General features: G+C 40.0%; 1 protein-coding gene across 2 annotated transcripts in view; it reads right to left on the bottom strand.

Moving 5' to 3' along the window:
* ZNF81 (zinc finger protein 81) overlaps window positions 1-13,555 on the bottom strand; it is an 86,179-nt gene that overhangs the window by 20,072 nt on the left and 52,552 nt on the right. For both annotated transcript variants that reach the window (XM_047076157.1, XM_047076158.1), the window contains exon 4: window positions 5,664-5,790. In XM_047076157.1, the coding sequence (XP_046932113.1) occupies window positions 5,664-5,790 (127 nt within the window). The remainder of the gene's footprint in view (window positions 1-5,663; window positions 5,791-13,555) is intronic.

Here is a 13,555-nt window from a genome sequence, read left to right as displayed (position 1 = left end):
TCCCAACCTCACAGGGTGTCTGCTATTCAGGTGAGGGAACTGACTGAGAAGGAAGGAAACCCAAAAATTGGAATGGAAACATACGAGGACGCTGAACTTCTACATTCTGAGGAGTCTTCTTTGCCAGTAGAAGTAGCCCTTCTACCCCTCTCTGAGAAGACTAACCCTACTTTGCCCGAGGACCTTGCAATGGCCTCCTCTGAGGTACTTGCCTTGCAAGGTACTTCTGAGTTCTCCCAGGACATACCCTTATTTGCTTCTAGACCTCTAACTAGACTCAAGTCTCATCAGGGCCCAAAGAGTGAGATATAGTGTAAATTCATGAGAAGGTGCAAAAGAACTGCATTATTTGTCCAATTTACATAGACAGAAATCTGGGAAATCTGGGTAAAAATGGGTATGAAGAGTGTGGGATAATGGGGGCACCTGGGTGACTCAGTCACTTGAGCATCCGACCCTTGATTTCAGCTCAGGTCACGATCTCACAGTTTGTGGGATCAAGCCCTGCATTGGGTTCTGTGCTGACAGTGTGGAGTGTGCTTGGGATTCTCTCTCCCTTTCTCTCTCTTCCCTTTCCCCACTCTCTCTTTCTCTCTCTGTCAAAATAAATAAACTTTAAAAGAGTGCGGGATAATGGAAAGAACATAAAGTTGGATCAGGCCAGATTTAGTGGTATGTGCACACTAAACAGATTCTGAAATTAATGTTGCCACTTGGGTTAGAGAGGGCTTGAACATTTTGCTTGGTTGGCAGAAACGTGGATCAAAACATGGCCTGTACTAAATGCAGCTGAAATGGAGAACTGCTTTGGAAGAACTCTCTATACTATACAGAAAGGCATCCAAAGGCTTGGGGATACTGGGATGTTAGAGTGGGTTTATCATGTAAGACATTCTGTCCCGCACTGGGAGGATCCAGAGGACATATCTGTGACCATGGCTGTGACAAACAAATTTGGGTGGGTGTGGGGAGGGGGCAGAATCCTTGAAGATTTCTGTGATTGCTTCTTCTCTGTAGGACACACAATTATAGTGGAAGTGCTGCCACTCAATTGGGAAACCCAAATGCAATGGGCATAATTGGATCCTGGGGTGGCAGGGGCCACATGGAGGCACTGAATTGCTAAATGCAAGGTGGGCACAGCTACTGTAGTGGACAGCAGGGTCAAAGCAGTGATCAGAATAGTCTGACTTGCAGAGAGACCCATGGTGTTGGCTAGTTGATCATGATGTCTCTAGAAAATAGATGAGCAATCTACTAAATTCTTTTAAAAATGTTTTAATGTTTATTTATCTTTGAGAGAGAGAGAGAAAATCTCAAACAGGCTCTAGGCTCTGAGCTGTCAGCACAGAGCCCGATGTGGGGCTCGAACTCACGAACCGTGAGATCATGACCTGAGCTGAAGTTAGATGTTTAATCGACTGAGCCACCCAGACACCCCAGCAATCTATTAAATTCTTACTTGATCTGTATAAAGAGAAGAGTTCTAGCTCAAGTGAACAGAAGTCTAACTTGAAACAAAAAAAAACAGAGAGTCTCAGCTCCTCCATCAATTTTCAGACTTGAGCCAGTTTACAGACCCAGAAATCTCTGAATGAAGGGGAGACAGCTCCCCTGAGGAAGGACCCCCACTACACTGTCAAAATTTATACTACTAATCTTTCTCCCAGCCTTCTCTAAAGGGATTTACAGTCCCCTTGTCAGGGTGACTGTGCGTTGAGGCAAAGGACATAGTGAGGTTTTTCAGAGATCATTGGACACCAGTTCTAAATGGACACTAATTCCAGGAGACGCAGGATGTCACTGTGGCCCACTAGACAGCATAGGGGCTTATGGGAGTCAAGTGATCAATTGCGATTCAGCGCAGCTCCATCTCACAGGGGGCCCAGCAGTCCCCCAAACCCATCCTGTGTTTATCTCCCTGGTTCAGGAATGCAAAATTAGAATACAGATACGCAGCAACTGACAGAATCCCCATACTGGTTCCCTGACCTGTGCAGTGAGGACTATTACAGTGAGAAAGGACCAGTGGAAGCCACCAGAACTGCCTCTACTAGGAAAATAGTAAACCAAGGAAATATGCATTCCTGTAAGAATTGCAGAGATTAGGGCCACCATCAAGAACCTGAAGGATGCCAGGGCGGTGAGTTCCACCACATCTCTATTCAACTCACCTATTTGGCCTGTGCAGAGGACAAATAGATCTTGGAGAATGACAGTGGCTCATCATAAGCTTAACCAGGTGGTAATTCCAATAGCAGCTGCTGTACGAGACACGGGTTCACTGCTTAAGCAAATTAACGCATCCCTTCGTACCTGGTATGATAGCTATTGATCTGACAGATGTGTGGGTTGGGTTTTTTTTTTTTTTTTGGCAATACCTGTTAGTAGAGACTACTAGAAACAGTTTGCTTTCAGTTGTTACGACCAACTGTATATATACCTTTACTGTCCTACCTCAGAAATAGATCAGCCTTTCAGTCCTATGTCATAATTTAGTCTGCAGGGATCTTTTTTTTTTAAGTTTATTTATTTATTTTGAGAGAGAGAACAAGTGAGTGGGGGGAATGGGAGGGGGAGAGCAGAGAGTTGGGGAGAGAGACAGAATCCCAAGCAGGCTCTGCACCGCCAGCATGGAGCCTGATGAGGGGCTCGAACTCACAAACGGCGAGATCATGACCTAAGCTGAAACCAAGAGTCTGATGCTCAACTGACTGAGCCACCCAAGTGCCCCAGTCTGCAGGGATCTTGACTGCCTTTCCCTTCCACAAGATATCACGTTGGCCCATTGCATTTATGACATTATGCTGACTGGACCTTATGAACGAGAGGTAGTAATGACCCTTGACTTACTGGTGAGATATTTGTATGTCACAGGGTAGGACATAAATCTGACAAAAATTTAGGGGCCATCTACCTGAGGGAAAGTTCCATGCCACTGGACCCCTAGAAATCTCCAAGTGAAGAATAAGTTTTTGCATCTGGTTCTTCCTATAAGTAAAAGAGGGATAATGCCTACTGGGCCTCTACAGACTTCAGAGGCAATATATTCCTCATCTGGGTGTGCTATTCTGGCCCGTTTACTATGTGATCCAAAAAACTGCTAGTTTTGAACAAAGCCCAGAATGAAAGAAGGCTCTTTACAGATCCAGACTGCCATATAAGCTGCTCTGCCACTGGGCCATATGATCTGGCAGATCCAGTGGTGTTTGAAGTGTTCGTGGCAGATAGGGATGAAGCTTTTGGCAGGCCCTCACAGGAGAATCACAGAGCAAACCTTAGGATTCTGGAGCAAAGCCCTGCCATCCTCTGAGGATAACTGCTCTCCTATAGAGAAACAGCTTTTAGCTTCCTACTTGGTCTCAACTTACTCGCTGAATTTAAGCGTTATTAGCACGTGGAAGAAAGGACACTTAACAAGGACTCCTTCGGGGCGCCTGGGTGGCTCAGTCGGTTAAGCGTCTGACTTTGGCTCAAGTCATGATCTCCAGGTTCATGGGTTCGAGCCCCACGTCGGGCTCTGTGCTGACAGCTCAGGGCCTGGAGCCTCCTTTAGATTCTGTGCCTCCCTCTCTCTCTGCCCCTCTCCCTGCCCTCCCTCTCAAAAATAAACGAACATTTAAAAAATTTTTTAAAAAAGAACCAATGACTCCTTCAGTAATGGGCAGTGAACATGGAAGAGTCCAGTGCTGAATCCTCACCCAGTGGTGGGACACAGGAAATGTGGCCAGCAGGAGAGACCCACTCCCCACTCACAGGGGGTCCAAGTCCTTCTGATCAAGCCCCAGCCTATAGATGGTGAGAGGTCAGTAGTAACCCCTAGAGCACTGAGCCTGGGTCTTCCCGGAGTGTGCTGCTTGAGCATGCTTCCCAAGGTGGGTGGCAAACTCCATCTAAGGCTAAATAATGGCACAAACGTGACAGTCGACAAGTACTATAAGGGAGAGTTGAAAAGAACTTTGAAGCAGCAATTCAAGAGAGCCGAAAGTTGTCATGAGGTGTGACCTCAGATCAGATGTGGCAACTCCACACCCTTGACCCTGGGTGAGAGCTCTGCCCCTTCAGGCCAGGAACCAAGCAGGTGGCTTGCCCTCTGGAACTGAGGAGGTGATGGTCTGTCACATGCCATTTTCTCAGACAGTGACTTCTGGGCCTGTGGTGGTGGCAGCAGCCCTGTTGGCCTCTGACCCATCCCTGAAGTCATTCATCCCTCTTCTTGAAGGAAAACGCATGTACACAGCCAAACGGTTTTACCAGCCTACCTCAAATCTGCACAATCCCAGATAGCCTACAGCCTTCCCTCATTTTCCTGGACAGCTCATTTTTTCCTGTCTCCGTCCTCTTCAGTCTAAGCTGGCAGTATTTCTACTGACAGGGTTGACTGGATCCACAAGGCATACATCTCATCTCTTTAGCGACTGGTTGTCCACCCCTTTGGTGTTCTTTCCAGAGTCCATCTCATTTTTTTGTGATATGGATAGGCCAAACATTTTCCATATCTTCAAGTTCTGCTTCATTTTTACTAACAATTCCTCTTCAATGTCTTTCTTTCCTCCTACATTTTACTATAAGCAGCAAGGAAAGCATAGGCCATGCCTTTTAACACTACTTAGAAATTTCCTCAGCTAGGGGCGCCTGGGTGGTTGTCAGTTAAGTGTCCGACTCTTGATTTTGACTCAGGTCATGATCTCACACTTCATGAGATTCAGCCCTGCATCAGGCTCTGCGCTGACAGTGTGGAGCCTGCTTGGGATTCTCTCTCTTCCTCTCTCTCTCTCTCCTCTGCTAGCACGTGTTCTCTTGCTCTCAAAATAAATAAACATTAAAGGAAAAAAATGCCCTTAGCTAAAATTCCAAGTTTGTCACTTACAATTTCTACTTTTCACTCAACAGAACAGAATTCAGTCAAGTTCTCTGCCACCTTATAACAAGGATCTCCTTTCCTCCAGTTTCCATGCTCCTCACTCTGAGACCTCACCAAAAGCCCCTTTAACATTCCTATCAGCAATCTCTTCAAAGCAATCTAGGCCTTTTCTGTGAAGTACCTAAAACCTTTCCAGCCTCTACCCATTGCCCAATTCCAAAGCCACTTCCATGTTTTTTTCAGTATTTGTTACAGCAGCAACCCACTTCCCAAGTATAAAAATTCATGTTACTTTCCTAGGGCTGCTATGATAAAATACCACAAGCTGGACAGCTTGAAATAACAGAAATTTCCTGTCTCACAGTTCTGGAAGCCAGAAGTCCAAAATCAAGGTATCAGTAAGGCCATGCTCTTTTTGAAGTAGAACCTTCAAAACAGGAAGGAACCGTTTCATGTTGCTCTCCAACATCTTGGTGGTCTTGGGCATTTCTTGGCTTACAGATGCATCACTCTAGTGACATGGCCATCTTCTTTTCTTTATGTGTCTTCACACGGTCTTTCCTCCGTGTGTATGTGTCTCTCTGGCTAGATTTCCCTTATTTTAAGTACACGAGTCGTACCAGATTAGGACCCACCCTAATGACCTCATTTAAGCTTGATTACTTCTATAAAGGCCCTAATTCCAAAAGAGGTCATATTCTGAGGTACTGGAGGTCAGGACTTCAACATATTTTACAGGGAGGATACAATTTTATCCGTTACATGCTCCTTTGTAGATTCTTAGAATGGCTGTGCTTACCCAATGACAGCAGGTGGCTGTAGTTTTCCAGCATCACATCCTGGTACAGGCGTCTCTGTGTAGAGTCCAACTGCTGCCACTCCTCCCTGCTAAAGTCCACAGTCACATCCTCGAACGACACAGAGCCCTGTAACAACACAATCCTGCTCAGGGTGACATGGCCAGCAGTGGGTGATAGGGAGAAGATCAGTAAGAAATTATTTTATTTTATTTTATTTTAAGTGTTTATTTATTTATTTTTGAGACAGAGAGAGAGCATTCACGGGGGAGGGGCAGATAGAGAAGGAGACAGAGAATTCCAAGCAGACTCCGTGCTGTCGGCGGACAGCCCTATGTGGGGTTCGAACTCACAAGTTGTGAGATCATGACCTGATCCGAAATCAAGAGTCAGATGCTTAACTGACTGAGCCACCTAGGCACCCCAAAGAATTTTTTAAATGACTTTCACTAGAATATGCTATATGGTATGTCTATTAAATACCTAGTTATATATAATGTTGTGTAGAATACAAATATTGAATTGTAAATTTTTGCTATTCATTGGTACAACAGTCAGTCATACATTTAAAAAAATTTTAATGTCCATTTGTTTTTGAGAGAGAAAAACAGAGCACAAGCCAGGGAGGGGCAGAGAGAGAGGGAGACACAGTATCCGAAGCAGGCTCCAGGCTCTGAGCTCTCAGCACAGAGCCCCATGCGGGGCTTGAACTCACAAACCATGAGATCGTGATCTGAGCCAAAGTCAGGCACTTAACCGACTGAGCCACCCAGGTACCCCAGTCAGTCATACATTTTTAAGAATAATAGTTTTGTACAGGATTTGACCTTGATCCTATTTTGTTGTTAATTTTAATGGGAAGTTTGTGTTCTATAACTTTTAGAAGGAAGCATGTATACCTTTTTTTAATTAAATTATACATAGCTCCCTCTACTATTGCTTTAATTTATTCGTCAAAAATACAGCCAGTTTCTCTTGATGCTTTTTCGTTATTCATTTCTAACTTAATTCCACAGTGTCAGAAAATATACTCTGTATGATTTCTACATATGGTCTATCTAGGAGAATGTTTCATGTGTCCCTGGAAAAGAATATATATACAGCTGTTGATGGCTGTAGTATTCTATTAATATATACATCAAATTGGTTGAGTGTTATTGAAATTTTCTATCACCATACTCATTTGTCTTCTACTTGTTCAATCAATTATTTGTCAACTTTTTGGTAAAAACTGGCAAGGAAATGTTAATGTTTATGTGGCTAGGCAAATAACCTAGAATAGCCAAATCAGGGATTTATATGTAGTGTTAAGACTTACTATAAAGCTACAATACTTCAGACAGTGTGGTATTGATGTAAGTACAGACAGATATATCAATAGAACAGAACAGAGTCCAGAAACAGAACCATACCCATACAGACAAACTCTTTTTGACAAAGGCACCACAGTAATTCACTGGGGAAAAGGAAGGTCTTTTCAAAAATTGTGCTGGAACAACGGATGTAAGTTTTGGATGAGAAAAACAAACCTTGGCCCATACCTTATACCACATACAAAAGTTAACAATAATTTGCAGCCACTCTGGAAAACAGTGTGGAGGTTCCTCAAAAAATTAAAAATAGATCTACCCCATGACCCAGCAATAGCACTGCTAGGAATTTACCCAAGGGATACAGGAGTGCTGATGCATAGGGGCACTTGTACCCCAATGTTTATACCAGCACTTTCAACAATAGCCAAATTATGGAAAGAGCCTAAATGTCCATCAACTGATGAATGGATAAAGATGTGGTTTATATATATAATGGAATACTACTTGGCAACGAGAAAGAATGAAATCTGGCCATTTGTAGCAACGTGGATGGAACTGGAGTGTTATGCTAAGTGAAATAAGTCATACAGAGAAAGACAGATACCATATGTTTTCACTCTTATGTGGATCCTGAGAAACAACAGAAGACCATGGGGGAGGGGAAGGGAAAAAAAAAAACTTAGAGAGAGAGGGAGCCTAACCATAAGAGACTCTCTAACCATAAGAGACAAAATATTACCAAACTGAATTCAACAATACATTAAAAGAATCGTACAAAATGATCAAGTGGGATTTATTCCAGTGACATAAAGATGGTTCAACATCTGCAAATCAATAAATATGACACACCACACTAACAAAATGGATAAAAATCATATGATCATCTCAATAGATGCAAAAAAAGAATTTAACAAAGTTCAACATCCATTTATTTATTTTAATTTTTTAAAACATTTATTTATTTTTGAGAGAGAGATAGAGTGCGAGTAGGGGAGGGGCAGAAAGCAAGGGAGACACAGAATCCAAAACAGGCTCCAGGCTCCAGGCTGACAGCACAGAGCCCGCATGGGGCTGGAACCCACGAACCGTGAGATCATGACCTGAGCCAAAGTATGACACTTAACCGACTGGGCCACCCAGGCGCCCCAGTTCAACATCCATTTATGATAAAAACTCTCAACAAAGCAGGTATAGACAAGGTATCACAACACAATAAAAACCATATATGACGAGCCCACAGCTAACATCATAATCAACAGTGGGAAGCTGAAAGCTTTTCTAGGATAGAAACAAGACAAAGATGTCCATTCTTGCCACTTTTATTCAACAGAGTATTGCAACTCCTAACTAGAGCAAATAGACAAGAAAAAGAAATAAAAGGCATCCAAATCGAAAAGGAAGAAGGAAAACTATCACTATTCGCAGAGGACATCACATTATATATAGAAAACCCTAAAGACTCCACCAAAAATAAACCTGTTAGAACTAAAAAATGAATTTAATAAAGTGGCAAGGACACAAAATCAATATGCAAAAACCTGTTGTGTTTGTGTACACTAATAATAAATTACCAGAAGAAGAAATTAAGAAAACAATCCCCCAAATTTATAACTGCATCAAGAAAAATATCTACCAATAAATTTAACCAAGGTGGTGAAAGACCTATACATTGAAAATTATAACACACTGATGAAAGAAACTAAATAAGATATGTAAATAGAAAGATATTCTGTGTTCATGGGTTGGAAGAATTAATATTGTTAAAATGTCCATATTACCAAAAGCAATCTACAGATTCACTGCAATCCCTGTCAAAATTCCAATGGCATTTTTCACAGAAATAGAACAAACCTAAAGTATGTATGGAACCACAAAAGACTCTGAATAGCCAAAGCAATCTTGAGAAAGAACAAAGTTGGGGATATCATAACCCTGATTTCAAACTATTTTCCAAAGCTCTAGTAATCAAAACATTATGGTATTAGCATAAAAACTGATACTTAGATCAATAGAAAGAAGAGAGAGGCAAGAAACAAACCATCCATATATGGTCAATTAATTTACAACAAAAGAGAAAAAATATATACAATGGGTAAAGGACAACCTCTTTAATAAATGGTGCTGGGAAAACTGGACAGCTACATGCAAAAGAATGAAACTGGACCACCTTCTTACATCATACATAAACATAAACTCACATGGATTAAAGATTTAAATATGAGACCTGAAGCCATAAAACTCTTAGAGGAAAACATAGGCAGTAATTTCCTTGACATCAGTCTTAGCACCATTTCTGTAGATATGTCTCCTCAGGCAAAGGAAACAAAAGCAAACATAAACTATTAGGACTACACCAAAATAAAAAGCTTCTGCACAGCAAAGAAATGATCAACAAACCAAAAAAGCAACCTAGTAAATGAAAGAAGATATTGGCAAATGATATATCCAATAAGGGGTTAGTATCCAAAATACATACAGAACTTATACAACTCAACACCAAAAACAAAAAATCCCAAATAATCTGATTTAACAATGGGCAGAAGACCTGAATAGACATTTTTTCCAAAAAAGACATACAGATGGCCAACAGATACATGAAAAGATGCTCAACATCACTCATCAGCAGGGAAATGCAACTCAAAACCACAGTGAGAGATCACCTTACACTTGTCAGAATGACTACAATCAAAAAGAAATAATAAGTGTTGGTGAGGATGTGGAGAAACAGGAACAGTTGTGCACTGTCGGTGGGAATGTAAATTAGTTGGTACAGCCACTGTGGAAAACAGTGTGGAGGTTCCTCAAAACATTAAAAATAAAATACCATATGATCCAGCATTCCACTATTGGGTACCTACCCAAAGAAAATGAAAACACTAATTCGGAAAGATATATGCACCCCTATGTTTATTGCAGCATGACATTTACAATAGCCAAATTGTGGAAGCAACCCAAGTGTCCATCCATAGATGAACGGATAAAGAAAATGGATAAAAAATATATATACACGTGTATATATATATGAATTATATACGTGTGTGTGTGTGTGATGAAATATTACTCAGCCATAAGAAAGAATGAGATCTTGCCATTTGTGACAACATGGATGGACCTAGAGGGTATTATGCTAAGTAAAATAAGTCAGAGAAGATAAATACCGTATGATTTCACTTATATGTGGAATCTAAAAAACAAACCAAATGAAGAAACAAATGAAAAATCAGACTCTTGGGGTGCCTGGGTGACTCAGTCTGTTAGGTCTGTGAGTTCGAGCCTCACATTGGGCTCTGTGCTGACAGCTCGGAGCCTGGAGCCTGCTTCAGATTCTGTGTCCCTCTCTCTGCCCCTCCCCTGCTCATACTCTGTCTCTGTCTCTCTCAAAAATAAATAAACATTTAAAAAAAAAAAGGGAGAAAAGAAAAAGCAAACTCTTAAATACAGAGAACAAACTGGTGATTGCCAGAGGGGAGGTGGGAGGGAGGATGGGTGAAATAGGTAATGGGGATTAAAAGGTACAAACTTATAGTTATAAAATAGATAAGTCATGAGACGGAAAGTACAGCAGAGGAAATACAGTCAATGACACTGTAATAACGTATGTTGACGACATTTATTGTTCCAAGCACTAACATAAAATTGTTGAATCAAGATGTTGTACACCTAAAACCAATATGACATTTCATGTTAGTTAAATTATAATTTTAAAAAGGAAAAAAAAAACAAAACTAAAAATGCTCTAGAAGAAAACATAAGGGTATCTTTGCAACACTGGGTCAAGCAAGGATTTCTTGACATAGTGCAAAAAGCAGCAAATATAAAAGAAAATTTTGATAAATAGGAGCTTACAAAAATTAAAATTTCTGTTCAGAAAAGATTTCATTAAGAAAATGAAAAGTCAAGACATGGACTGGGAGAAAAAATTTGCAATATATATATATATATATATATACACACACACACACACACACACACACACACACACACATATACAAAACACCCACAGTAAGAATGTAGAAAGAACTTCTACAAAGTAATAACAAAAAGACACATAACCCAACTTTTTTAAATGGGAAAAAACTTAAACAGACACCAAAAAAGATACAAATGGCCAATGAAGCATATGAAAAGTTGTTCAATATCATTTGTTATGAGGAAAATGCAATTTATTTATTTTGTAAAAAATTTATTTTAATTCCAGTGCAATTAACATACAGTTAGTTTCAGGTATACACTATAGTGATTCAACAATTCTATACATCACCCAGTGCTTGTTAAGATAAGTGTACTCTCTCCTTTTTTAATGTTTTTATTTATTTTTGAGACAGAGAGAGACAGAGCATGAGCAGGGGAGGGGCAGAGAGAGAGGGAGACACAGAATCTGAAGCAGGCTCCAGGCTCTGAGCGGTCAGCACAGAGCCGGATGCGGGGCTCGAACTCACTTCGAGATCATGACCTGAGCTGAAGTTGGATGCTTAACTGACTGAGCCACCCAGGTGCCCCAAGGTAAGTATACTCTTAATCCCCATCACCTGTTTCACACATCTCCCAACCCACCTTTCCTCTGCTAACCATCTGTTTGTTCTCTATAGCTAAGAGTTTGGTTTTTGGTTTGTCTCTTTTTCTTTTGTTTGTTTTGTTTCTTAAATTCCACATATGAGTGAAATTATACAGTATTTGTCTTTCTCTAACTTGCTTATTTCACTTATCATTATACTCTCTAGATCCATCCATGTTGTTGCAAATGGTAAGATTCTTTTTTATGGCTGAGTAATATTCTATTGTGTATGTATATATACCACATCTTCCTTATTCATTCATCTATCCAATAGACACTTTGGTTGCTTCCATAATTTGGCTATTGTCACTAATGCTGCAATAAACATAAAGGTGCATAACTGTGGAAAACAGTATGGAGACTGTTCAAAAAATTAAAAATAGAATTACTATATGATTTAGTAATTGCACTACTGTATATTTACTCAAAGAATATGAGGAAAATGCAATTTAAATTACACTGAAATAGCATTGTACACTCACTAGAAAAGCTAAAATTTATAATAAACTAAAAAATTGCTGGAAGGAATGTAAACTGAATCATCACTTTGGAACCCTGTGTGGCAGTTTCTAATAAAGTTAAACATACACCCACCCTATAATCTAGTGTTTCCATTCCTCTGTAGTTACTAAAATAAAATGCAAACATATATCCTCAGAAAAATTCTACAAGAGTGTTTATAGCAGGCTTTACTCATGATAACCAAATACTAGAAGACATTCAATATGTTCATCAGCAGGTGACTGCATAAACAAAATATGGTATATTCATACAATGGAATACTCAGTGATAAAAAGGAAAGAGCTGGTGACAGATACAACCTGAATGACTCTCAAAAATATTTTATTTTATGGGTGACAGGCATTAAGGAGGGCACTTTTCGGGATGAGCACTGGATGTCATAGGCAAGAGATGAATCACTGGGCTCTACTCCTGAAACTAAGACTACACTGTACGTTAACTAACTTGAATTAAAATAACATTAAAAATATTTTATTTTTAAAAATTTTTAATGTTTATTTATTTTTGAGACAGAGAGAGACAGAGTACAAGCAGAGGAAGGGCAGAGAGAGAGGGAGACACAGAATCTGAAGCAGGCTCCAGGCTCTGAGCTGTCAGTACAGAGCCTGACATGGGGCTTGAACTCAAGAACCGTGAGATCATGACTTGAACCGAAGTTGGACACTTAATCAACTGAGCTACTGAGGTGCCCCAAATATATTTTATTTTATAAATAGAAGCCAAACACAGAACAAATGATTCTATTTATGTGACAATCAAGAACAAGCAGGGCTAATCTATAGGGATTAAAAATCTTAAAACTGGTTGCCTCGGGGGTAAGAAATTGACTAGTCAAAAGGGAACTTGCAAGGGTGATGGACACATTCTGTATTTCAGTTTGAGTGATGGTTACATATATAAATATATTGGTCAATTATATATATATATATATATATATATATATATATATATTTGTCAAAACTCACCAAACTATATATAAAATTCAATGTCTTTCAAATATAACTCAGTTTCAAAACACACACACACAAAAGTGTATGTTAGAAATATTTCTGAGGTACACTGTGGGCTCCACAGAAAAAGTAAGTCTACTCGAGTGCTTAGAGTTGGTACAGTTTATATAGGATCTTGGGGAAAAAGTAAGTGTGATGGAGACAAATGGGGGAAAGTATTTTCTAGAAAAGACAAAGGGAAAGGTATGGAAAAAGGAAAACGCATGGTGATTAATGAAAGAACGAATGGCTCTGTAAAAAAAGGAGAGAAGACTATACAATATGTCAGGCAGGTGATTATAAGAAAAAAAAAATCTAAGGAAGTACGCTAGGGTCTGATCATGAAAGTAACATGCATTCTTTTCATAACACAGGCATACCTTGTTTTACTGTGCTTCACTTTATTGCATTTTGCAGACACTGCATTTTTTACAAATGGAAGGTCTGTTGAGATCTTGCCTTGAAGCACGTCTATCAGTGCCATGTTTCCAACAGCATTTGCTCCTTTTGTGTCT

The sequence above is a fragment of the Lynx rufus genome, unplaced genomic scaffold, assembly GCF_022079265.1.
Source record: "Lynx rufus isolate CCGP_SWC_20201006 ecotype Redwood Valley unplaced genomic scaffold, mLynRuf1.p SCAF_14, whole genome shotgun sequence".
Taxonomy (NCBI): Eukaryota; Metazoa; Chordata; class Mammalia; order Carnivora; family Felidae; genus Lynx; species Lynx rufus.
This window is presented reverse-complemented; position numbering and strand designations above follow the sequence as displayed.